A 26071-nucleotide genomic window follows, 5' to 3' on the forward strand; every position below is an offset into this window, starting at 1 on the left:
GGTTGCAAAAACTTTGGGAGTTGATCAATCAACCATTTCCAAACGTTTAAAAGCCATGGGAATGATCCGAAAGGTAGGCCATTGGGTGCCGTATGAATTGAAGCCAAGAGACGTTGAACGCCGTTTTATGGCATGCGAACAACTGCTTCAACGGCACAAAAGAAAGGGTTTTTTGCATCGAATTGTGACTGGCGATGAAAAGTGGGTCCATTACGACAATCCAAAACGTCGGGCAACGTATGGATACCCTGGCCATGCTTCAACATCGACGTCGGCGCAGAATATTCATGGCCTGAAGGTTATGCTGTGTATCTGGTGGGACCAGCTGGGTGTTGTGTATTATGAGCTACTGAAACCGAATGAAACGATTACGGGGGATGTCTACCGACGACAATTGATGCGTTTGAGCCGAGCACTGCGAGAAAAACGGCCGCAATACGCCGATAGACACGACAAAGTTATTTTGCAACATGACAATGCTCGGCCACATGTTGCACAAGTGGTCAAAACATACTTAGAAACGCTCAAATGGGATGTCCTACCCCACCCGCCGTATAGTCCAGACCTTGCGCCATCCGATTACTATCTCTTCCGATCGATGCAACATGGCCTGGCTGACCAGCACTTCCGTAATTACGATGAAGTCAAAAAATGGATCGATTCGTGGATTGCGGCAAAACCGACCGAATTTTTCACAAAGGGAATCCGTGAATTGCCAGAAAGATGGGAAAAAGTAGTAGTAAGCGATGGACAATATTTTGAATATTAAATTTGTAACCATTTTACGTCAATAAAGTTTCAAATTTCAAAAAAACCGCACGAACTTATTCATAGTCCTATTATATAAAAAGCCTGCTGGTTCCTCTGGCAGCAACACTGAGAGACTTAATCGAGGAACTGAAATTCGTTGTGACTTTACCGACAGACTGACTCTCGCATCGTAAGTTTACATTATAAGGAAGATGAGACTTCATCGTTAATGGCCCTAATGTCTTTGAATGAAAACCTATATCTATGCATATCTTATCGCTTAGAACGACAGACGTCGCGAGCCTTACAGCTACGAACTAATTTAAGCAGCTAAATGCCGACACGCGTCCGCAACGCTAAAATGGCTTGGGCGGCTATACGCCGACACTCGTCCCCAAAAGGTTAATAATCTAATCACACATTTTTCTAAACGCATTTTTCCGAAATTAACTTCAGTTCCCGGGTCTGCTCTGGCCTTGTTTTCGTCCTGCTCGAGAATCCTTTTTATAGTTTATATCATCCATAAATCGATAGAAAATTAAATTTTAGAAAGTTCAAGTAGTTAGCTATATCAGAAATATGTTAAATTAACGTCCAAAGTCGAAAAAGCCTGTCTGGCCAGACTCGGGTGCCCAACGGAGGGTTAAAAAAAACTATGAATATTAAAAAAAAAAAATTATGAATGTTAAGAAAAAACCAATTACGAATATTAAAAAAAATTATGAATATTAAAACAAAAAAATTAGAATATTAAAAAAAAATTATGAATATTAATAAAAAATTATGAATATTAAAACAAAAAAAAATAAGAATATTAAAAAAAATTACGACTAGGGTAAGACTCCGTCAGAAAATATGAGATTTGCAAGTGGTCTTTCGATTTCTTTGAAACTTTGGGAAATATTAGTTCTAGGTAAGATACATTCGAGCCTAAAAGGATTTTGAAAAATTTTCAAAATTGAGTCATCTACGCCATGTTGAAAATCGGGACCGTGTTTTTTTCAAAAATCAATATTTCTTGAACCGTTGGATGGATTTCAATGCAATTTACAGACAATATAGAAACAAATAAGTAGTTTAAATTAGTATTATGTTAAAAAAAAAATTTCGAAATTTTGACCAAAAAAAAAAGTCAAAAAAATTTTTTTAATCAATTTTTAGTTGATTTGGCCAGTTTTTTAGATTTTCTGTTATACACGTAATGATTCCTTATGATTTAACCTTTATTTTGAAAAAAAAAAATTTATGGTGTCTATAATAGTTCTCGAGATATTGCGATTTTAGTGGAAGCGCGCACGCACGGTTTAGGTAACAGGTGTGCAATGCGCGCTGCGTTATGTGTTCCTGTATGAAGTGACTGGAGCAGACTGCTGCACGTCTGTGCGCGTTTTTCTACTCCCGCGCTGCGTAACCGCGAACTTCACGGTGCGCGCTTCCACTAAAATCGCAATATCTCGAGAACTATTATAGACACCATAAATTTTTTTTTTCAAAATAAAGGTTAAATCATAAGGAATCGTTACGTGTATAACAGAAAATCTAAAAAACTGGCCAAATCAACTAAAAATTGATTAAAAAAATTTTTTTGACTTTTTTTTTTGGTCAAAATTTCGAAATTTTTTTTTTAACATAATACTAATTTAAACTACTTATTTGTTTCTATATTGTCTGTAAATTGCATTGAAATCCATCCAACGGTTCAAGAAATATTGATTTTTGAAAAAAACACGGTCCCGATTTTCAACATGGCGTAGATGACTCAATTTTGAAAATTTTTCAAAATCCTTTTAGGCTCGAATGTATCTTAACTAGAACTAATATTTCCCAAAGTTTCAAAGAAATCGAAAGACCACTTGCAAATCTCATATTTTCTGACGGAGTCTTACCCACTATTAAAAAAAAAAAATTATGAACATTAAAAAGACAATATGAATATTAAAAAAAAAATTATGAATATAAAAAAAAACAAAAATTATGAATATTAAAAAAAAAATATCAATATTAAAAAAAAAAATATTGATATTAAAAAAAAATTAAGAATATTAAAAAAAAAATATATGAATATTAAGAAAGACTTATGAATATTAAGAAAAAAAATTATGAATATTAAAAAAAAATATGAATATTAAAAAAAAATATGGATATTAAAAAAAAATTAAGAATATTAAGAAAAAAATATTATGAATATTAAAAAAAAAACAAAATATGAATATTAAAACAACAAAAATTATGAATATTAAAAAAAAAATATATGAATATTAAGAAAAAATTATGAATATTGAGAAAAAAAATTATGAATTAAAAAAAAGTAGTCAAAACTGGTAAAAATAGTGTGTGCTCATTATTTTGAGCGTGAGCGTAAATTTATGAATTTAGTTAAATGCCGTATTTTGCATATTACATAGAGATCAACATTCAATTCTAATCTGTAATGGTACTGTAATTTTCATTCAATATACGCTCAAAGGCATACATTAACGGCTTAAGTGCCTTTGGTAAAAACCTACATTTTTTGACTTTGCTACATTTAGCACTAAAATTGTTTGTAAATAATAATTAGATTTTATTTGTGACTGGATATTATTAACTTCCAAAAATGTTAGGATTTCAAAGTACTTGCAAAAGATGCTTAATTCCATTCCCGCTTCGGTAACTACATACTAAATTTTCAAGTGAAGTTAGTTTAAAAAAGTTGTATTGTATATTTTACTTTTTTGTTTGACACTTTCGAAATAAAACACCTGCCACGAATATGACAAATACAAGTAAGTTCGAAATGTCAGCAAAATTACAACATTTCACTTAGCGCACTACGTGTCCGCCTGCATACGTAATGGCTTTGGAAATAAAAATAAATAAATATATGTAATATTTATAGCAAACTTGCATTGAAAATTACGATAAACGCATAATAAACAGAGTTGCAGCAATGGAGTGCTAAAGTGCAATAGCCTCAATCAAGGCGAATTGCGTTTAGCGATACCATGCAAGCAACTACAAATTGTATATCCACTCAACGTATATATGTATATGCACGTATGTATATATGCGTATAATGAAATTTGTGATAAAACATAACCACAAACTCACACGAACATGTTGTGCATTCCCAATATTGGAGCTTTCAAAAGAGCTTTATTCGTATGTATTTGTGAACAACAGAGTTGAGCAGAGCCAATAAATAAATGCGTCTGCCTCGTCGACAACTGTAAAAAAGTGGGAGTGGCGCACTAACAACCACATCACAACAGCTATTGAATAACTGCACCTACTTATTACTGCTGCCTACCACAAACAACAAACAACAACAACTGCAGTTAAATAAAAAGCTTTATCATTGCACTCACAAACAAACTCGCATTCACACTCACACTCACACACACAAATGCAAGCCGAAAATGTACAAATCGCGGTATGTGTGTGCACTATAGGGGGAGTACGCGCAGTGAGGTGCGAATAATTGATAAGTGCACTGCGCTGTAGTGTGTGCCTCCATGACGGGCGGGTGGGAGTGGGTGAGTTGTTCGCCGCCAGCTGCTGGAGGTTGGTGTTGCATTTGTCATATAGCTTTGAAGCGATCTTGAACCAAATGCAGGTTGTTGCACTGCACAAAAGCTCTATTTCGCGCTCTCTCTCTCTTTGTCTCACACACAAAGAGGTATTCAGGTATGTAAGCAAACTTTTGTCACATGAGAACGTGGCCAGTTGGCGCGTTAGCGGTCTGAATTTTACTGACTCAAAAAAAAAAAAAAAAAAAAAAAAAAAATTAAAATGAATAGAAATAGTTTCAAATATTAGCAATAGTTTTTTGAAAAAAAAAAAAAAAAAATCTAATTTTCACGCTGCTGCCTGGAGCCACTTCAACGCATTTACCACCAGGTGTATGCATACCTATGACTTCTCGCATGGCGCTAGCAGTATTTAATTGTATGAATTTCGAATCTTAGTTAAGGGACGGCGGGTGAAACTTGGTGAAAAAGTCCATATTTTTAAGAATATTTTAGTGTTAGTTTATTTAGTCAGTTTCCATATAACAATACAACATTTGAATGTTCCTCAATTTTCATTCCAAAATATTGATATTCTGAAACAATTTCTTTCGTAGTATTTGGAAGTCGAAAAACAGACCTTCATTGAAAAAAATTGTTTAATTTTTTATTGTAAGTTAAACGATTTTTAAAAACCAAACAAAATGGCTCCCAAGGAAGCCTGCTGAATGTCGTGAAGAAGTACTGAGCAAAATTTCAAAACGGTTGGTCCAAAAGTGGTCCAGTTGAGTTATGGCGTAGACGGAAAAGAATAACCAGGGCAGATACAATTGCCAAGGATATTTCCGTTATACCAACAGTCACATCAGAAGTCATCCTACCCAGCGACATATACCGGCTTATTCATGAACAGAGGCAAACAAAGTTACTTCGTGAATGGTCGCATTACAAACACCATTATTCGAACATTAACCCCAAACGTACAAAACTTGCCTATCCATCATCGGTACCCACCAACCACATTACCCCATACACACGACCCCGTATTGGGCACACCATAATAACTAGCGTACACCTATTACAGGGTAGAAATACATCCAACACCTGCCCCTTCTGCCAAGCCACAGTCAGTGTGGATCACCTACTGGTATTCTGCCCAGAACTTGCTTCTCAAAGGCATCACCACTTCAGCAACACAGATCCTCTTCAACTTTTAAAAGATGTCACTGAAGATAACATTAAAAAAACCTACAAATTTCTAAAGGACACCGACCTACTCCGTCGTATCTGATCCAACACATATCACCACCAGTCAGCCGAAAGCCTCTGCTGCTAGCACTGCGTTTGCTTGAGTTTACTTATAATTGTATATCATGTAAGCTTTTAAAAATAAAAAAATAAAAATAAATAATTGTCCGAAAAATGCTTTAAAGTCGAGCAGGTATAGAAACTCGGCCTGGAACGCGTCCGTTGTTCGTCAAATTTTACACAATATTCTTGAGATATTTTATATTCACAAAACAAAAAAAAATATATATATAAAACAAATATATATACATATATATATAAAACTAAATTACAAAAAAAAAATAAAAAATATATTATATAAAAAAAATTTAATAAAAAAAATTTTTATAATATAAAAATAAATAAATTTAATAAAAAAAAATTGAATAAAAAACAAATTAGTTAAATAAATAAAAATAAATTAATTAAATAAAAAAAACGTATATAAAAAAGTAAATTAATTGAAAACAATAATAAATAATATAGATATAAAAATAAAAATTAATTAATATAAAAGCAATAATGAATAAATAAAAAATAATTAATTAAAAATAAATAAAAAAATATAAAAAATAATCATTAACAAATAATAGCAACAAAATCATACAAAAAAAAAAACTAAAACCACGCGCAAAGAACTGGAGCCAATGCAACGAACAGCGGCACTCAGAGTTGCTTCAGCCTATCGCACTGTCTCTTGCGCTGTAGTCTTCGTGATCAGCGGGGAGATTCCCGTCGACCTCATGGCCCGGGAACGAATGGATGCGTGGGACTCCAAGAAGAAACACGTCATCACCAGCGTCGCGGAACGGAGATGTCAAACCATGCTGCGGTGGCAAAGCCGAGGGGACGCTGAATCGAGAGGCAGATGAACGGCGGAGAAAATCATTCCAACAATAGGCAAAAGAGCTCAAAGGCACTTCGGGGAAGTGAACTTTTTCATGACTCAGTTCTACTTGGGCCGCGAATACTCCCGGAAATACCTATACCAAAATCGTGCCGCCAAACATGAAAATGCTGAACGCAAGAACAGCTGAAATGCGTTTAAAATATACATTGAAGATGTTCTATTACAACAGTACAACAGAGTGAAACCTCACAGATAGAGACATAAGAGGAGTATGAAGCCGGCTATAAATATGGTATACCGAGACGTGAGTTATGGACACCGTTTTAGGCCCGCTCGAAGGGATGCAGAAAGTAGTCCCGGGAAGGAAGTCTCAAAGAAGAGGAATGATTGTTTTAGTGGCCACAGCACTCAACGCAGACGACGACAGTCGCTGTAAGTTCGAAGACATTTTGAACCCTACCTCACCCATCAAAAAAATATAATAATATAAAAAAATATATTAAATTTATATTATAAAAAAATATAATAATATAATATAAAAAAAAACTAATATACATACATATAATTGGCGCGTACACCCTTTATGGGTGTTTGGCCGAGCTCCTCCTCCTATTTGTGGTGTGCGTTTTGATGTTGCTCCACAAATGGAGGGACCTACAGTTTCAAGCCGACTCCGAAAGGCAGATATTTTGTTTTTTATGAGGAGCTCTTTCATGGCAGAAATACACTCGGAGGTTTGCCATTGCCTGCCGAGGGGCGACCGCTATTAGAAAAATATTTTTCTTAATTTTGGTTTTTCACCGAGATTCGAACCGATGTTCTCTCTGTGAATTCCGAATGGTAGTCACGCACCAACCCATTCGGCTACGGCGGCCGAATAATAATAAAAAACATCTGACGCCGGTTAGCACGAGAAAGAAACGACTGGCGCGCTTTATTACACTCAGCCTCAAGAAGAGGAAGAAAACCTTTGTTATAATTAATTAGAGTTCCTAATATTTTTTATTTTTTTTTCTTAACCCTTCGCGTTACTTTTGAAAGATCGTTTACAATTTAACCCTAGATACCTAACCTTTGTCGATCCAACACATTTCTAACATTTACATATTTGTTTAATTCGCCTCGGGTAAATTTGTTTTGGTCTGGCCTCTAAAACCATTACACAGAGGCTACAATCTTTCTTCAACAAATGCCTCCGCATCATTTGTAGAATACCGAACACCATCAGCAACGACGCGTCCCCCAGACAGTCGATTCTACGTAACCAGACCGACCCGGATTTAAATTCGGCCAAGGACTGTCACTTCAGCAGCATTCATTCCCCGTTTATGTATGGGGAATGTTTATGCTGCTACAACAACAACAACAAACACTTGGAGAATGTCAATGTTTCGCGAGCTAGCAGATGCCGACATCACATGGGACGGCGCAAACAGAACAGCCTAGAACCATGTGCAATACAAGGGTCTTGAATAAAAATAAAATTAATTAAAATTAAAATAATTACTACATTAACCCTCCATTGGACAGCTTTTTAAAACCTTCTGTTGAGCAGCCGGTTCTGGTCTTTTTTTTTTTGGTCCTGTTCGAGGATCCTTTTTAAAAGGTTATGCCCGTTATTATATTCGATATATACATACATAAATCGATAGAAAATTAAATTTTAGGAAGCTCAAGTCGTTAGCTACACAGGAAATAAGTTAAATTCAATTCAGAATTATGTTAAAAATTAAGAGGCCAGTCTGGCCAGACCCGGGTGCCCAACTGAGTGCTAAATATATTAGATTAACACTATCAGTACAGGGTTAAAGCTGATTGACAACATACACGTATGAAGTACTGGCTGTCACTGCTTATTACCAGACACATACATATACATATCTATATATGTATGTAGGTATGTACGCGAGGCCACACAGTATGACAACCGACGATAAACCGGCAAAAATGTGGAGAAAACAAGTCGTAAACAAGAATTGTGAGTTTGTACGCACATACATACATACACATTATAAAAATAAATATTATATATATTTAAAATAAAAGCACACACCCTTACACGGATGTGCTTACTTATGTATATTTTTATATTATATGTATGTATGTACATCAAAAATCCCCCAGCCTTGTGCGCACCGTCCACAGATAAAAGTCAAAACGAAAATTGCGCAGCAGAAAATTAAGTTTATAAACGTGCTGAAAGCAGAATAATGCAAATAAACAAAAGGCACAGCAGGTTGAGCGAACACAAAAGAAAAAAAAAAAATGAAAATGAAAACATAAGAAACATAACATACGAAAATCAAACACATTCGCAAAAACGAGACGAACAAAGTGGCGTCGTCGTCGTCGTCGTGACAAGTTGGGGCAAATGGAGGACGAGCAACGAATCAACAATAGCAACAAATTGCCGGTAAAATAGAAGCAGAGAATGTATACAATGATTATGCAATCGCTGCGATAATAATTACCACTACAACCGCCATAAGCAACAAAAACAAATTTGTATGTACATGCGCATGTACAAGTAGCTACATAACTTTCACATATGTACATACAAACACAGGTGTAGTATAGTACAGAAGAATTGTTGAGTGAGCGAGAAAGAGAAAATGTTTAATGGCTCTTGCGGCTCGGCTCAGCTCGGCTGCGAAAGTGTCAGAAGCAAAACTATAATTTTTTTATTGTTCCACTAAAATTTAATGTTGGCAAAAAGTAATAAAAATGTATGGATTTTTTAAATAGAAACAGAAATTCTTTATGCTATAAATGTATGTATGTTTGTATGTTTGCGTATGTGTGTGCACTTCATCAAGACAAATTGCGACGCTATTGACAGAGCTGGGGGTCTCTTATGTAAGGCAGAGATAGAAAAATGAAAAATACCTAGTGAGCGAATGAACAATGAACGAAAGCAAAACGCCGGCCGGCCGGCCGGTAAATGTAAGCCCATATATATATACAAATACATTTTATTGCATCGCACTAGAACACGAACACACACATTTTGTTTTTATTATATTTCTGTATGCACTGCGTTTGTGTAGCAAAGTAAATTGCATTAATTAATGCATATCAACAAAACGGCGCAACGCCAATAAACAAAAGCGCTTGCTTGCATTAGCTCACTGCACAAAAAACCCAGCAAAAAAAAAAGTGCTGAACAAATACGAAGTGAACTGAAAAAAGTATACAGAGCCTTGACCAAAAGTAATAGGCACCGCGCAAAATTATAAGTAATTTGAAATGTGGCATACAGTGCATTTAATAACTATAGCACAGGGGCTTACTGACAAGTTTTGACAGTTTATTTCCTTCTTAATTAATTTTAATATATTTTATGAAAATATATGTATGTGGTTTATTCTCGTACAAAAACCATATAAATGCAAGTTTGAAACTTTGTGCGAATTAAAAAAATAATACGTATAAACTTTTATAGAAATTTCAATAGATAAATATTAAACAGAATTTTTAGAAAATGTTAACGCATCTATACAGTTTTGTAGTCCATCGAATTTTGGCATAATAAGGTGCAAATGTTTAAAATGGCTCAAACATCGCGTTCATTTCTGACAATTTTTTTTATAAAAAAAAAAAAAAAACATTAACCCCTTGAGCGGAAATGACGGGCCTCGCCCGTCAAGATTTTCTGTACTAAATTCGAGTTTGACGGGCGTCGCCCGCAGTATATTTTAATGTTTAAAATCATACGAATTTCTTTAAACTTGTAAACATAAAAATATTATTATTGTTGCACATGGTCTTTTTTATATTCTAGCTAAATTGACCTTAATATAGATAACGGTTTCAAGAGTTATTTTATAATAAATTCACTCATAGAATTGCGCTAAATTTAATTGTCTGCACGTGTACTATTCTTCGAGATGTAATAGTAAGGCAAGGGGTTAACAGAAAATTTTGGCATATGCAGTTTTCGAGCCCACGGAATTTTGGTATAATAAGCTGCAAGAGTGAAGTGGTTAAAAACTCCTGTTCATATTCGAAAATTTTTTTTCCTACACGTTTTTATAAAACAAAGCCCAACTGTTTGAAATTACAAACAACTTCATTTTCTTTTTGAATTGAAAGATGTGCCACACAGCCTGCTTAGAAAGACAGCCCTAGCACAACCCTCAAAACCCAGTTGGTGGATGGAGAGATCTGCCTCAATACGCTATTACATGTGTCCTACGGGAGATTGCCTCCAGAGGCCAACGTCCTTCAACCTAATAGCGCTCTGTGAGCAGCAATGGATTGAATTTGAAGATCAACGGGATGAAAGTACAGAATGACGTTAAGGGCGGGAGTGAGACATGTTATACACACCCTCGTGATGCCAATACATGCAGTCCTCTGCACTCTTATTAATTTAGTGGTGTTCTTACAACATACGGCATCACGAAAAATTGCTTTGCTCGTCCAGATTATAAGTTATTTTGCAAGTTGTCCGGTCAATCTGCGACAGCTTTGCGTTCTTTGCACTATAATAATTTTTATGTTAAAAAATATTTTTTGTTTTTTTTTTTCTCTTTACATATATTTTTCTTCTTCTTTTATATTTTTTTTCTTATTTTTTAATTTTTTTTATATATATTTTTTTCTTTTTTTTCTTTTTATATTTTTATTTTTTTCTTTTTAGTTTTTATTTCATTTTTTTATTTTTTTCTTTTTAGTTTTTATTTCATTTTTTTATTTTTTTCTTTTTAGTTTTTATTTCATTTTTTTATTATCTTTTATAATTTTTTATTATCTTTTATAATTTTTTAATAGGACTATGAATAAGTTCGTGCGGTTTTACAACAGATGGCGTAACTTGATTATTATTCCATCGATCCACATTTCCAAACATTCATTGGAGAGCTACTGTCGTAAGGCACAAACGTCAGTATAAGTTTTTTATTTGAAGCGTAAACAACAATATTTTTACCACACTTGAAAATGTCGAATTTCGTGCCAAATAATGTGTTTTTGCGGGGAATTCTTCTTCATTATTTTAATATGAAGAAAAAAGCAGCCGAAAGTCATCGTATCTTGGTGGAAGTTTATGGTGAGCATGCTCTATCTGAGCGAACGTGCCAGAAGTGGTTTGCACGCTTTAAAAGTGGTGATTTTGGCTTGGAAGACGAAGAACGCGAGGGTGCGCCGCCAGCCAAAGTTCATGGATACCGAATTGGAGGAATTGCTCGATCAAGATCCGGCTCAAACGCAAGAAGAGGTTGCAAAAACTTTGGGAGTTGATCAATCAACCATTTCCAAACGTTTAAAAGCCATGGGAATGATCCGAAAGGTAGGCCATTGGGTGCCATATGAATTGAAGCCAAGAGACGTTGAACGCCGTTTTATTGCATGCGAACAACTGCTTCAACGGCACAAAAGAAAGGGTTTTTTGCATCGAATTGTGACTGGCGATGAAAAGTGGGTCCATTACGACAATCCAAAACGTCGGACAACGTATGGATACCCTGGCCATGCTTCAACATCGACGTCGGCGCAGAATATTCATGGCCTGAAGGTTATGCTGTGTATCTGGTGGGACCAGCTGGGTGTTGTGTATTATGAGCTACTGAAACCGAATGAAACGATTACGGGGGATGTCTACCGACGACAATTGATGCGTTTGAGCCGAGCACTGCGAAAAAAACGGCCGCAATACGCCGATAGACACGACAAAGTTATTTTGCAACATGACAATGCTCGGCCACATGTTGCACAAGTGGTCAAAACATACTTAGAAACGCTCAAATGGGATGTCCTACCCCACCCGCCGTATAGTCCAGACCTTGCGCCATCCGATTACTATCTCTTCCGATCGATGCAACATGGCCTGGCTGACCAGCACTTCCGTAATTACGATGAAGTCAAAAAATGGATCGATTCGTGGATTGCGGCAAAACCGACCGAATTTTTCACAAAGGGAATCCGTGAATTGCCAGAAAGATGGGAAAAAGTAGTAGTAAGCGATGGACAATATTTTGAATATTAAATTTGTAACCATTTTACGTCAATAAAGTTTCAAATTTCGAAAAAAAACCGCACGAACTTATTCAGAGTCCTATTATAATTTTTTATTATTTTTTATAATTTTTTATTATTTTTTATTATTTTTTATATTTTTTATTATTTATCATTTTTATTATTTTTTATTACTTTCCATTATTTTTTTATTAATTTTTAATATTTTTTTATTATTATTTTTTATTATTTGTTTTATTATTTTTGTATTATTTTTTTATAATTTCATTATTTTCCTTTTATTATTTTTTTATTATTTATTATTATTACTTTTTATTATTTTTTTTTTTTTATTATTTTTATTATTTTTTTTTATTATTTTTTTTAATTTTTTTTTTAATTTTTTTTTATTATTTTTTTATTATTTTTTTAATTTTTTTTATATTTTTTTTTTTATTTTTTCATTATTTTCCTTTTATTATTTTTTTATTATTTCATTATTTTCCTTTTATTATTTTTTTAGTATTTATTATTATTACTTTTTATTATTATTTTTTTTATTTTTTACTTTTTTTTTAATTTTTTTTATATTTTGTTTTATTGTTTTTTATTATTTTTGTATTATTTTTTATTTTTTACTTTTTTTATTTACTAACCTGAAAAAATATTCAAGAAATCGATATTCGCATTTGTTCTCATTTTTAATAATTTTCTTATAAAAATTTTCTCGATTTTTCTTACAAGCCACTACTTTTGTCAGGTTTGTTTGATGATGATAAAAAAATTAAATTTACATGAAATTCAAAAGCAAAACTTTTCCAGAAGAAACATTTTCGAAAGACATTCACACATACATACATACATATGTACATATAGACACACACATACATGTATGTAAATCTGCGGCTGTTTGCAAAGCAAACAACTTAGCTGGCTTCAGCAAGTTTTGCTTTTACATTAATAATTCATGGATCTTTCACAAAAACATTTAATATTTTTATGCAAATTTTATTCAAATAGATTTCTAAGCTGAAGCTGCAAATGATTAAATATTAATAGTTTAAATATTGCATCAGAATTCAAAACTGTTGTTGGTGCTCAACAGGCATAAAATGTTAAGTCGATTTAAGTTGTTTTGCCAAGAGCCCACAGTTGTTGTGTATATTTTCAAGATAGAAATAGACTAATTTCGGTATTATAAATCTAATCTATTTCTGTCGCCTTAAAACACTCTCTCTTTCCCATGAGAATCAGTGGAAAAATACGTTTGTGTGTGCGTCCTATTTATTTAGTGCTGCTGTTAAAAAATCTGGCGTTTTTCCAAACAGACGCTTATCGGCACAATATATTATTAAAATACAATCCTAATATAAGCGGCATAATAAATTTCCATAGTAAATTTGTACAAGAATAACAGCTGTATTTGCTAGACTGCGCGTTTGAAGTGGGTCACCGAAAAAATCGTATCAGTTGATGTTTTGCACGTAAACACGAGTGTGGGTACCCTGCAGGAAAAGTCTCAACTATGTAGACACATATTGCGAGCTTTGTTAAAATAAAATAAAATTTAAAAAAAAAGTGGTACATAAATGGTCCCGGAAAATTTTACCATTTTGCATTTTCTTTGACCTCAAACTCAACATAGTCAAGTGGCGATGCTAAGTATCCTCTCTCAACTACTGATCGGGTAACTTCATGAGCTAAGCGCGCCATTCCCGGTAGCCTGGTGTGAATTTTATTCGTTCCAGGTTTAAAGCGCTCTAAAGCGAAGTTGAATTATCACCAACAAATAGTGAGCTAGGATTCTCACTTATGAAATTTTGGTAGGGTTCTGTAGACAAGGCAAAGAAACTCTCAAATCATATCGGACGAAAGGCCGCATTAATACGCAAACGCAAGAAATGTTGCGAGGAACTATTGGCACTAAGTAGTGCGGAACTAATGGGTTTCTCGCCGGGTCTAAGCCACCTATAGTAAATATTGATAAGCGGTTAAGTACCAGTGGTGTTATCGCCCCACTCCTACTGCTGCAATTATGTAGCTAATGCAAACGTACTCATGTTATCACTTCAGGCATTGAGCCTCTAACACAAACGTGTGTGTGTGTTTTTGTCTCTTCAATAAACAATGTAAACTATTTTTGGCGCAATGTACAACAAATGTGAGGAATTGCTATACATTGCTTAGAGCGCTAGAGCCACCAGCTTACAACAATCGAATAGGTATTTAAATATTTTGAAGGTAATTCTTTTAACTGAGTTTGGAAAAAGTGAAATTTGGCAACTTACCTAGAGGGCATATTACATAAAATCTTATCAGTTATAAAACCAGCACGATTGCACCGCTCTACAAGGCGATCCAATATTATGTATGCAAGAGGCACATCCAAGACAATGTCAGCCATGTCGTCAAATACGCGCAGGAAGCCCTGTGGAAGGAATTAGAAATAGGCACTTATTTTCAGAAGTTTAGACAATTATTTGGAGAAATTTAAGGTAATTAGAAAAAAAAACTGATTTTATTAAAAAAATGTATTTCTATAACAAACAAAATATAGATTACGTTGTGAATTAAAAAAAGTTGTTTTTTATCAATATTTCAGGTAGGCAGAAAAAGTAAAAACAAAAACATTATTACTTAAAAAACTAAAAAAAAATTATATTTATATAAAAAAAAAGTGATTATTGAAAAATAAAAATGGTTAGTTAAACAAAAAAAGGTGAATTACAAAAATTATTTAATAAATAAAAAAAATTTACTAATTAAAAAACAAAGTTATTTACAAAAACGCGGTTATTAAAAAAATGTTATTTAATTAATTTGAAACTAAAAAAGGCTAATTAAAAAAATGAATAAATAAAAAAAAAAGTATAATAAAAAAAAGAATAATAAAAAAAAATTATAATTAAAAACATATTAATTAACAAAAATTAATTAAAAAGAAGATTAATTAAAAAAAAAGATTAATTAAAAAAAAAACAAAGCAAAATGGTTAATTAAAAAACAAATAATTAAAATAAAATTCATTTTAAAAAATTTAAAAAAAATATCATTTACCAAAAAAAAAGAATTGTTATTAAAAAAATGTATTTTGTTAAAGAAAGATTATTTTAAAAAAAAATTTTTTAAAAAAAATTTATTTTAAAAAATTAAAAAAAAAAAATTTATTCACAAAAAAAAAAATGATTAAAAAAAGGGTGTTTTGTTAAAAAAAAGTTTGAATTAAAAAAAGATTTTTTAGCAATATTTCAGGTAGGCAGAAAAAGAGTACAAAACAAAGAGATTAATTCAAAAAAATAATGAATAAAAAATATTTGCCTTTAAAAAAAAAGAAATTACCCTAAACGAAAATAATGTTGAATTACCCTTCAATTTATTATACATTTTGATATTTTCGATGCAACTAACTTTTGCGAAGGAAAAAAGTTGTAAAAATTTAACATTAAAAAAAATGTCTTTCGTACTTTTTATGTAAATTTTTGTCTTATTAAAAAAATTAATTAAAAAAAAAAATAATTAAAAAATAAATAAAATAAAAAAAAATAAAATAAAAAATAAATAAAATAAAACAAAAAATAAAATAAAAAAACAAAAATTAAATAAAAAAAAAAATAAAAAAAACAAAATTAAATAAAAAAAATAAAAAAAAAAAAAATTTAAATACAAATAAAAATAAACAAAAAAAAAAATTTTAAAAACTGCCTTTCTTATCCTGTTTTATATTTGAACGTAATGTTAATTTTTATGCTCGTTTTCGTACTTTTTATGCAACTTGTAAAACAAAAATATGTTTAAAGAAAAATTTTACTTTTTTAAAACGTCACCATTCAAATTTCTTAAATAATCTGTCATTATCTCCGTTAATAATGGTCAAATAGTTCCCCATTTCGTATGCGTTTTTCAGGCAATTTGTGTGAAGAAAATTTACTTCTAAAAAATGCGTTTTTGAAATTTTTTTAAAACTGAATTGTTGTTTTCGAAAATTATGTAAAATCTCAATTTTCTTATACGTTTCGGTATAGGAAAGTATCAGAATTGTTAAAAAAAAAAAATTTTTTTAATTTTTTATTACTAAAAAATATGTATAAATTTTATAAAAAAAAAATTAAAAATTATAATTCGTCCTTATCTTTTTTTTTTAATTTTTATAATTTTATATCATTTTTTTTTAATTTTCATAACTTTATAATATTTTTTATTTTTTATAATTTTATTAAGTTTTCTAATTTTATATAAATTTTTTTTAATCTTACATACAATTTTTTTTTATTTATATAATATTTTTTTTTATTTATATAATATTTTTTTTATTTATATATTTTTTTTTATTTATATATTTTTTTTTATTTATATAATTTTTTTTATTTTATATAACCTTTTTCATTTTATATAATTTTTTTTATTTTATATATTTTTTTTATTTTATATAATTTCTTTTATTTTATATAATTTTTTTTATTTTATATAATTTCTTTTCTTTTATATAATTTTTTTTTATTTTATATAATTTTTCTTTATTTTATAATTTTTTTTTAATTACTAAAAAGTATTTTTTTAACTGGTTAGAAGTGAAACGAGACTTCTTATATTTAAATATAAATTTAGTTTAAATCGTTTTTTTTTTTTAATTTTTATAATTTTATATCATTTTTTTTTTTTTTAATTTTTATAAATTTATATATTTTTTTTTTATTTTTATAATTTTATATCATTTTTTTCAATTTTTATAAGTTTATATCATTTTGTTTTTTACTTTTTATAATTTAATATCGTTTTTGTTTTAATTTTATGATTTTCATTTTTGTTTTTTAATTATTTTTTTTAACTGGAAGTGAAACGAGAGTCAAACGCGACTTTATTCTTAACTTTGAATATAAACTCATTTTAAATCGTTCTTTTTTTTTGTAATACACACACACATCACGCTTCCTTTCTTTAACACATAAATTCGTTTAACTCTGCACAATTCAATTACACACCTGTTCCATGCCGGCTGGCAACACCAAGCATGCCTGATCCAATGACTTGAGTAGCTCACACATGGCTTCCTCAGTTGTATGGCTGAGGGATTCAAGTGTCATGACAATGGCTTCATACACCAATTCATGATGGAAATGTGGTACTTCGAGTGCGCGTAGACAGCGATGTGCCTCTTGAATGTCACGAGATGACAAATACTCCTTCAATAGCAAAGTCATCTCCTTGGTAATGGTCTTTACTGGTCGCAACGGCCCGCCCATGCCCCAAACATTGTCCAAATGAGCCCATCCCTGCTTCATGTGCAGTAGGGTGTCAGCCCGACGTATAGCTGCGGCAGCTTGTTGACTCTGCGCATCGAGATCAGTCGGCTTTGTGACGAATTTGGGTGGGAGGCAGTCATCGGCGACAGCACGTGCGAGAAAATTGCCTGCGAATTGTAGTAAAAAAGTAAACAGCAAAACAAAAAACAAAACATGAATGACAACATTTTTAACCATTTCACTCAAATATCATTATTGTGGACGTATCTGGCAACATCACCAACCACTCCAACTTACCTAGTATGGTAGGCGCGTCTGGTGTGTCCAGTGTCAAGTCAGGCAAATTATTCAGCAAAATTTCGAACCCTTTTTCGATATCTTTGCCGGTTATGACGCGTCCATACAAATCGGAAATTAATACCGAAGTCATTTCACGCTGCGAATCCTTATGATCCATTGATATCTCTACCACAACGCTTGTCACATATGGTCGCAACGGCCCGGTAAGTATTTCATCAAAACTTACCGCCACCTCATCGGTACCGCCGTGCTCATAATACTCCAATATAATAGGTTCAGCTTTTTTGAAGAATTCTTCCGGAGTCATCTCGGGAATAACCTCACGCAGCTCGATATTCCTGTCATTATATTCGCTATCGTAGTTGGGATCATTCTCATCCTCAACAATCACATCACACAACAATTCGGAACCGAACACGCCCCAAACGCCTTTACCACCGGCGCCGCCCTTCTTCGGCAAACCACGACCATGGCCGTTGCGCGAACGTCGACTATTCTTCCAACGACGATGTGGCACCACATAGCCGCCAGCAGTTCCATTCATAACAGCTATAGCTGAACCGGTAACGCCATTTGTTTCGCCACGACTATTTTGTCGGTGTATAAGACGTCTGGCCCTGCGCTTGATGCGATCATGACCATCACCTACAGGCAACGGCTTCTTCATGTGCCCATTCGTAACTTTCGGCGACCCTGAAGAGCCGTTTAGCACAGCCTGCTGCACATCTTCGTTAAGCTCACGCTCGATGGAGCTTTCGCGTGAGCTCGTATTACCATTTTGCTGAGTGGTTTCGACCTCCATTTCTGCTAATAGAGGTTAAACGCTTCCCAAACTTTGCCTGAGTTGTATGTGTGTAGATATTTTTTGGGTATGTATGTATGTCACACACAAATTGTACTGTTATAGCAGGTGCTTAGAAACCCGTTAGCTAATTGTACTCAAAATGTGCTTAAAGGTGGAGTTTTTAAAAGCCGCAATGTCGTACGTTTAGGGCCTCACAATGGCAATTTAGGAATCCAGCCTTGTTGCTGAAAGAGAGAAAATAGATCAAATTATTAGAAAAGGAAAGGCAAAATATTTATTTATATTTAAAAGTTATTATTTATTTATTTTATTTATTAATAAAAAGAAAATTGTATGCAAAACTTTCAAAAAAAAAAAAAAAATGAAGATCAACTTAGAATTCACTTTGGATAGTTTCTCAAAAATTCCCTAGTTTTCGGAAAGATAGTTGGTTTTAATGAGAAGGTTTGTCATTACTAGTGGTTACTTTAAATTATATAATAAATTACAGAGATTTCCAATATTTGCAGAAATTTCCTGATGAATCTCGTCGATCCCTACAGTCGATATCCGCCACCTGATTTAGAGTAGCTAAAAAGTAGGAAACTTAAAGGAAGAAATAAAAATTAACTAAAAAAAAAAAAAAATTTGATTCGGACCGAACTTTTATATACAGGGTGGCTGATGAATTTTGCTACATTAAGAAACTCAAATAACTTTTTTTTTAGTGTATGGAATTCATTTATTTTTTTTTTCAAGTTGAAGGTCATTAAATTTTATTAAATGTAGCTTAACTAGTTTTAAAAATAATTGAATTTAAATGCCCCCCATGCTCGTTGACACAAGTGCGGCATCTTAGTAAAAAGTTGTTCATTGCTGCTTTGAGAGTTGCGACAGGAATAGCCGCAATTGTTGCCCGAATGGATTGTTTTAGTTCATCCAAATTTGTTGGCTTTGTTTTATAAACTTCTTGTTTACATAAACCCCACAAGAAAAAGTCAGGTGCAGTAAGGTCAGGCGACCTGGGGGGCCAACGAAATTCGGAGTTTCTTGAAATCAGTTTATTGGGAAATTTTCGTCGCAACTCTGTCATAACAGTCTGGGCTATGTGAGACGTTGCCCCATCTTGTTGAAACCACACAGAGTTGAAAGGAATTCTCTTTCGGCGTAGTTCTGGATAGAAAAATTCTTTCAGCATTTTCAAATAACGGTCTCCAGTAACCGTAACGGTGCGACCATTTTCTTCAAAAAAATAAGGCCCGACAATACAGCGTGAAGAAACCGCACACCACACTGTCACGCGAAGAGGATGCAATTCCGTCTCGTGGAGTATCTGTGGGTTAGAAGTACTCCATATTCGACAATTTTGTTTGTTCACATTGCCTTTTAAATCTAAATGGGCCTCATCAGACATGAAAAGGCAGTTTAACATGTTTTGGTCTTCTTCCACCATTTGCAGGATCTTCTGGCAAAATTCCAAGCGAATCGGCAAGTCTGCTGCATTCAGTTTGTTAACCATTTGAATTTTGTAGGGAAATAAGTCTAAATCTTTGTGCATTATTGTTTGCAAAGACTGTCGGCTGACACCAAGTTGAGCAGATAAGCTTCTTGTTGAAACCCTTGGATTGCTTTGTATAGCTGCAGCTACAGCAGCGATCGTTTCCTCCGTCCGAACTGGTGGGTTTCGATGATAAGGCCTTCTTGCGACTGTTCCTTGCTCAGCAAAATTATTCACCAGTCTCATTATGGTCCATCTGCTCGGGGGATCGCCGCCAAACATCCGCCTGTACTCTCTCTGTACCAAAACTACGGACTCCAGTGCGTGATAGCGGCGGACTATCCAAATTCTTGTTTGCGTGTCCCAGTTATCCATTTGAATAAATTTTAAAGATCAATCTGCAAATTAAAACAAAAATGGAACAGATAACTTAAAAAGAAAACAAGTTATTCAATTTTTTTTTGGTAGCGGCTTTCATCAGCCACCCTGTATTCGCCTACATTTCAGTAGAAGATCATTTGGACTGGCTGTTAATATTTGGAATCGTGGTCCAACGAGCTTGACGAAAGTAGTGGCAGGCCGCGTCGACATCGAAAACGGATGAAAACATCAATAAAGTGAGAAAAAAAAGCTAATCAATAACCACAAATTAACCAACAAAAGGCTGTGGCAGAGGATTTGAACATTGCTTATGGATCCGCTCAGCACAATGAGATTAATGGTTTGTTGTTGTTGTTGTAGCAGCATAAACATTCCCCAGAAATGCTGCTGAAGTGACAGTCCTTGGCCGGGTCGTTCCGATAACGTAGAACGACTGTCGTAGAACCAATTAATGGTTTGTGTTTACGCCGTGTTTTTGCAAAGTTGCTCCCAAAAGGCGTGGATTTCATGCAACAAAGGGAACGCGTTGATACCGCCAAAGACATGATTTCCAGGGCTGAGTCCGACCCAACATTCATCAAACGTATCACAACTGAAGACGAGACGTTCCCTCGACAGTCCGCAACCGTAACGACCCGGATTTATATCCGATCCGGCCAAGGATTGTCACTTCACCAGCATTCCCCGTAAATGTATGGGGAATATTTATGATTTACAACAACAACAGCAACAACAACGAGACGTGGGTTTAGGTTTATGAATATGACACGCAATCCAGACATCAGGCGAGTGAGTGGAAAGCTCCAAATGAACCACGAGCGAAAGAAACAAAATGTTTTCAGTCAAAAAAAAAGAAAGCGCGGCTAACGGTTTTTATGGATTATAACGGTATTTTACACCACAAATTTTTGCCGGAAGGTCAGCCAGTTAATAAGGACTATTATTTGGGCGTTATGAGACGTTTACGTGAAGCAATTCGCCAAATGAGAAGGGATTTTTAGAAAAAAAATCAGTTCCATCATTATCCGTGAATTTTAAACCAAGAACGAAACGAATTCCATCCAACAGCCATCGGATGGCTACTTGATATGGCTCCCTGCGACTTTTTTCTGTTTGATCGAGTAAAAAACCCTCTTTTTACAGCCGAAAGGAAGTAAAGGGAAAATCGTAGACGGCTCGGATGGCCATACCGAAAATAGAGTTCCGGAAATGTTTCGGAAGCTGATCAAACGCTAGAAAAGGTGCGTTGCACTTGATGGGAGGTAATTTGAAGGCGATAATATTACTTTTGAAGAATTTGTAATATTGAATTTTGAATTTGTATTTTGAGTTTTCTAAATACATTCCGGGAACTTTATGGTCAATTTTAAATTTAAAAAAAAAGTTTGTCAAATTACTGGCGAAATTTTAAAGCTTTACTTGCAAGCAAATCTTTTTCTTAATAATAAATTTAAATAGTATTTTTTCTATTATCTCTTCCTTGGTTACCCATAACCTAACCTAACTTTTCATTTTTCTTGCTATTTTGACACTCTTTGTAGCTCTCTCGTAAACAACATCTAGAAGAGTGCCGCCGCTGGAAAATTATAATATTTCCCCCCTCAATTTTCGCTGTCCTTTCATTCTTGAAGAAATACGGCTACTCGAAATCAGCTTCACCCTAACCTTGTAAAAGTAAGGAGCTCTCTCATTTTGGCCTTAAACTAAAACGCACAAGTCAAGCATTTCACCGGGTAAAAACTTGATGCGTCGCTAAAGGTCAACCGAGATACGACAACAACACAGTTCTACGGCGCGTTCAATGCACCAAACAATCACGAATCCAGCCAACCAATCCAAACTTAACTACACCTAAAGCGATTCCAACCGTCATTTGATACTGCCAATAGCAGCGAGCGAATCCAATCTTGACTTATTACAATGCAATATGAACTTACAGTCACTGAGACGTATAGAGCACAGAAATATTATGTGTAAGTATGTAAATGTATGGCACACGAACACCCAAGTGTTTCAATGCTACGGACAATACTTAGCCAAAGTAGTTAGGTACTTATGTAACTGCTTAGACACGGTGGCAAGCAGTAGGCGACGGGTGAGGTGAGTAGGAGTCGACCACCAACTGACTGGCCTGGATGCCATTTGCGCAAATAGTTTATGCACCGGCATGCGCTTAGAGGCAAAGTACTAGTTGAAGGTTTGTTTTTAACTGCACTCTATCTGCTGTACGTGAATTCTGTGTACAGTGAGTGTCACTAAGGATGGTACGTTTTTTTCTTTACTTGCTACATTGCTACTTGCTATACATTTTTTGTTTGTTATTAATTTATTACGAGATTATAGTTCCCATTCTAAAAAAAAATTGTTATAAATTCAAGTCACAAATTATAAAAAAAAAACTTTAAAAAAAAAAAAATAAAAAAAAAAACTTTCAAAAAATAAAATAAAAATAACAATAAAATTAAAAAAAAAAAATTTAATTAAAAAACAACTTTAAAAAAATAAAATAAAAAACAAGTTTCAAAAAATAAAACTAACAAAAAACTTTCAAAAACTAAAATTAAAAACAAAAACTTTCAAAAAATAAAATTAAAAAAACAACTTTCAAAAAACAAATTAAGAAAAAAAAACTTTCAAAACGTAAAATTAAAAAAAACAGCTTTCAACAAATAAATTAAGAAAAAAAAGCTTTCAAAAATGACATTAAAAAAACACATTCAAATAATAAAATAAAAACAAAACATTCAAATAATAAAATTAAAAAAAAAAAACAACTTTCAAAAAATAAAATTAAAAAAAAAACAACTTTCAAAAAATAAAATTAAAACAAAAACAACTTTCAAAAAATAAAATTTAAAAAAAACTTAAAAAAAATAAAATAAAAAACAAATTTCAAAAAATAAAAATAAAACAATTCAAAAAATAAAATTAAAAAAAACCTTTCAAAAAATAAAATTAAGAAAAAAAACTTTCGAAAAGTAAAATTAAGAAAAAAAGCTTTAAAAAAATAAATTAAAAAAAAACTTTCAAAAAAATTAAATAAAAAACAAAATTTAATTAAAAAAAGCTTAAATTAAAAAAAAATTAAAAAAAAAACTTTCAAAAAATAAAATTAAAAAAAAAACTTTCAAAAAACAACTTGCAAAAAATAAAATTAAAAAACAAAAAATAAAATTAAAAAAAAACTAAAAAACTAAAATTAAAAAAAAAAAACTAAAAAAATAAAATTAAAGAAAAACTAAAAAAATTAAATTAAAAAAAAAAACAACCTTCAAAAATAAAATTTAAAAAAAATTTCAAAAAGTAAAATTAAGAAAAAACCTTTCAAGCAATAAGAAAAAAATTTAAGAAGCAATAAAAAACAAACAAAAAACCACTTTCAAGCAACAAAAAAGCTTTCAAGGAATAAAAAAAAACTTTCAAACAATAAAAACAACAGTTCTTTCAAACAATTAAAATAACAGTACTTTCACAAGCAATACAAAAAAAATTTCGACCAATAAAAAAAAAATATTTTCGAGCAATAAAAAAAATATTTTCGAGCAATAAAAAAAATATTTGTGAGCAATAAAAAAAAACACTTTCAAGCAATAGACCAAGGTCAAATTCGTAAGATTTTAAATTTAAGATTGCTTAAAATTTTTTTTAGTTTTCAATTTCGTTTACATTCACTTTTAGTAAAATTTGAAGTGGTTACTTTTAAAACTTTAGAAATGAGATTTTTCTATGTGGAGTTTTAATGTTTTACTTACTTATTTATTAGGCCAATGAATAGAATAATAGATTCTTATAGGCTAAGAGGACATATTTTAAGGTTAATAGGCATTACAAAATGGAAGTACAATTAAACCATATTCAAAAATTAAATTTTTTTTTGTAGTTTTTTTGACACATTTTTTGAATTCATGCTGTTTTTGTTAGATTTTCAACTATATTTTTTAAGTAGAAATTTTTTTAAAACTGTTTTATGATCGATCTTTAGCTTTTGAGCGAGGCTGTGACTACTAACAACCGACTCAGCAACAAGCCGGTCGATTATTTCTGTGATTTTATCGACATTATCTCAAATAGGCATTATATAAACATTCCATGTACGATTTTCTGCAACACTCACTGTACATACTTAAATGTACCTAAGTATGCATGGTTACGTTCGAGTTTAAGGCCTTAGAAGTGCGTCGCCATCTATTTTTTCATGCGTCTATTCTGGCCGACAGATCTGTCTGTGCGCGTGTTGGTAGTTTCTCTTTTGTTTTACCTGCCAAGTGCACCATTTGTCAATAACAAAAATGCGCAAAGAATGCAGCTTTTTAGCAGAAAAAAAAAATAAAATGCGATTCTAAAACAAAGCATAGACACGCCAGACGCACGCAAGCAGTCGAAAAATATAATGAAAACATTAAAATAACAAAGAAGAAGAAGCGATTGTAATTCGGTTTGGATAAAAAGCTTTTTATATCTGCTATTCATTAAAAATATCAACACCTGGAAATGCCCATAGCTGCATCTATAGTTCGTGCTTATGCTGCGGAATTTACTTAAAGAAGGTAGAGTTTTTCAATTTCCGTTCGAGTTCGGAAGAAAAAGTAGTTACTGATGTAAATTCTTAAGTATATATGTAGATAGACGAGTCGCTCTTCCAACAACTCAATTTAGGGCTTTAATGCGAATGTGCCCGAGAAACACACCACTCAAAAATTGTTCCCGAGATACATTTAATGTCTGTTTTGCAAAACTTTACTTACAGATTAAAAAAAAAATAGATTAAATCTTTCTCAAACAGCATTCGTTTGATATCAATAAAATTGTCATATAAAATTCATTGAGTATAAGAAAATATTGGAAACCGTGCGCTGTAATTCTATATTACGAGTAGATAATTATCATTATTAATTGTGTATTTTTATTTATTTTTATTTTTATTTAATTTTTTTATTTTATTTTATTTTATTTTGTTTTATTTTATTTTTATTTTATTTTATTTTTATTTTTTTTAATCTTGTTTCATTTAATTTTTTTCCTTATTTTATTTTATTTTTTCTTTTTTTCCTTATTTCAATTTTTTTCTTTTTTTCCTTATGTTATTTTATTTCTTATTATTTTCTTCCTTTTAATTTTTGTGTATTTTTTTTTTATTAAAGCCAAACATACAACCATAGGTTATTTTTACAATAGTTGAATAGTTTACATAAAAGGATTAACAGTAAAATTAAAATTCAAATTACACATAGCAAGTCGTAAAGGATACGGAAGCAATTTTTTCGCAAAATTAATTTAATTTTTTGTTTTATTTTTTTGTTATTTTTTTTATATTTTTGTGTTATTTTTTTTATTTTTTATGTTATTTTTTTATTATTTTATTTCAGTTTTTTTTATTTTTTTAATTAAAAAAGAATTGTATTTCTTTTACATTTTTTATATGTTTTTATATTATATTATATATACTTTTATATGTTTTTATATTATATATACTTTTATATATTTTTCTAAATATTTTTTTTATACAATATATTTTTTGTTTTAAATATTTTTTTTATA

General features: G+C 31.9%; 1 protein-coding gene across 8 annotated transcripts in view; it reads right to left on the reverse strand.

Moving 5' to 3' along the window:
* Nucleotides 1-26071, reverse strand: part of LOC128857181 (programmed cell death protein 4) — a 67282-nt gene that overhangs the window by 10026 nt on the left and 31185 nt on the right. For 7 of the 8 annotated variants that reach the window (XM_054092810.1, XM_054092815.1, XM_054092813.1 and 4 more), the window contains 3 exons: nt 17868-18899; nt 17310-17737; nt 14619-14758 (listed from right to left, as the gene is read on the reverse strand). In XM_054092810.1, coding sequence (XP_053948785.1) covers nt 14619-14758; nt 17310-17737; nt 17868-18672 — 1373 coding nt within the window. In that variant the 5' untranslated portion in view covers nt 18673-18899. Of the gene's footprint in view, nt 1-14614; nt 14759-17309; nt 17738-17867; nt 18900-26071 lie in introns of those variants that run through there. The other variant, XM_054092817.1, reaches the window with a different exon arrangement.

Source organism: Anastrepha ludens, chromosome 3 (genome assembly GCF_028408465.1).
Source record: "Anastrepha ludens isolate Willacy chromosome 3, idAnaLude1.1, whole genome shotgun sequence".
NCBI lineage: Eukaryota > Metazoa > Arthropoda > Insecta > Diptera > Tephritidae > Anastrepha > Anastrepha ludens.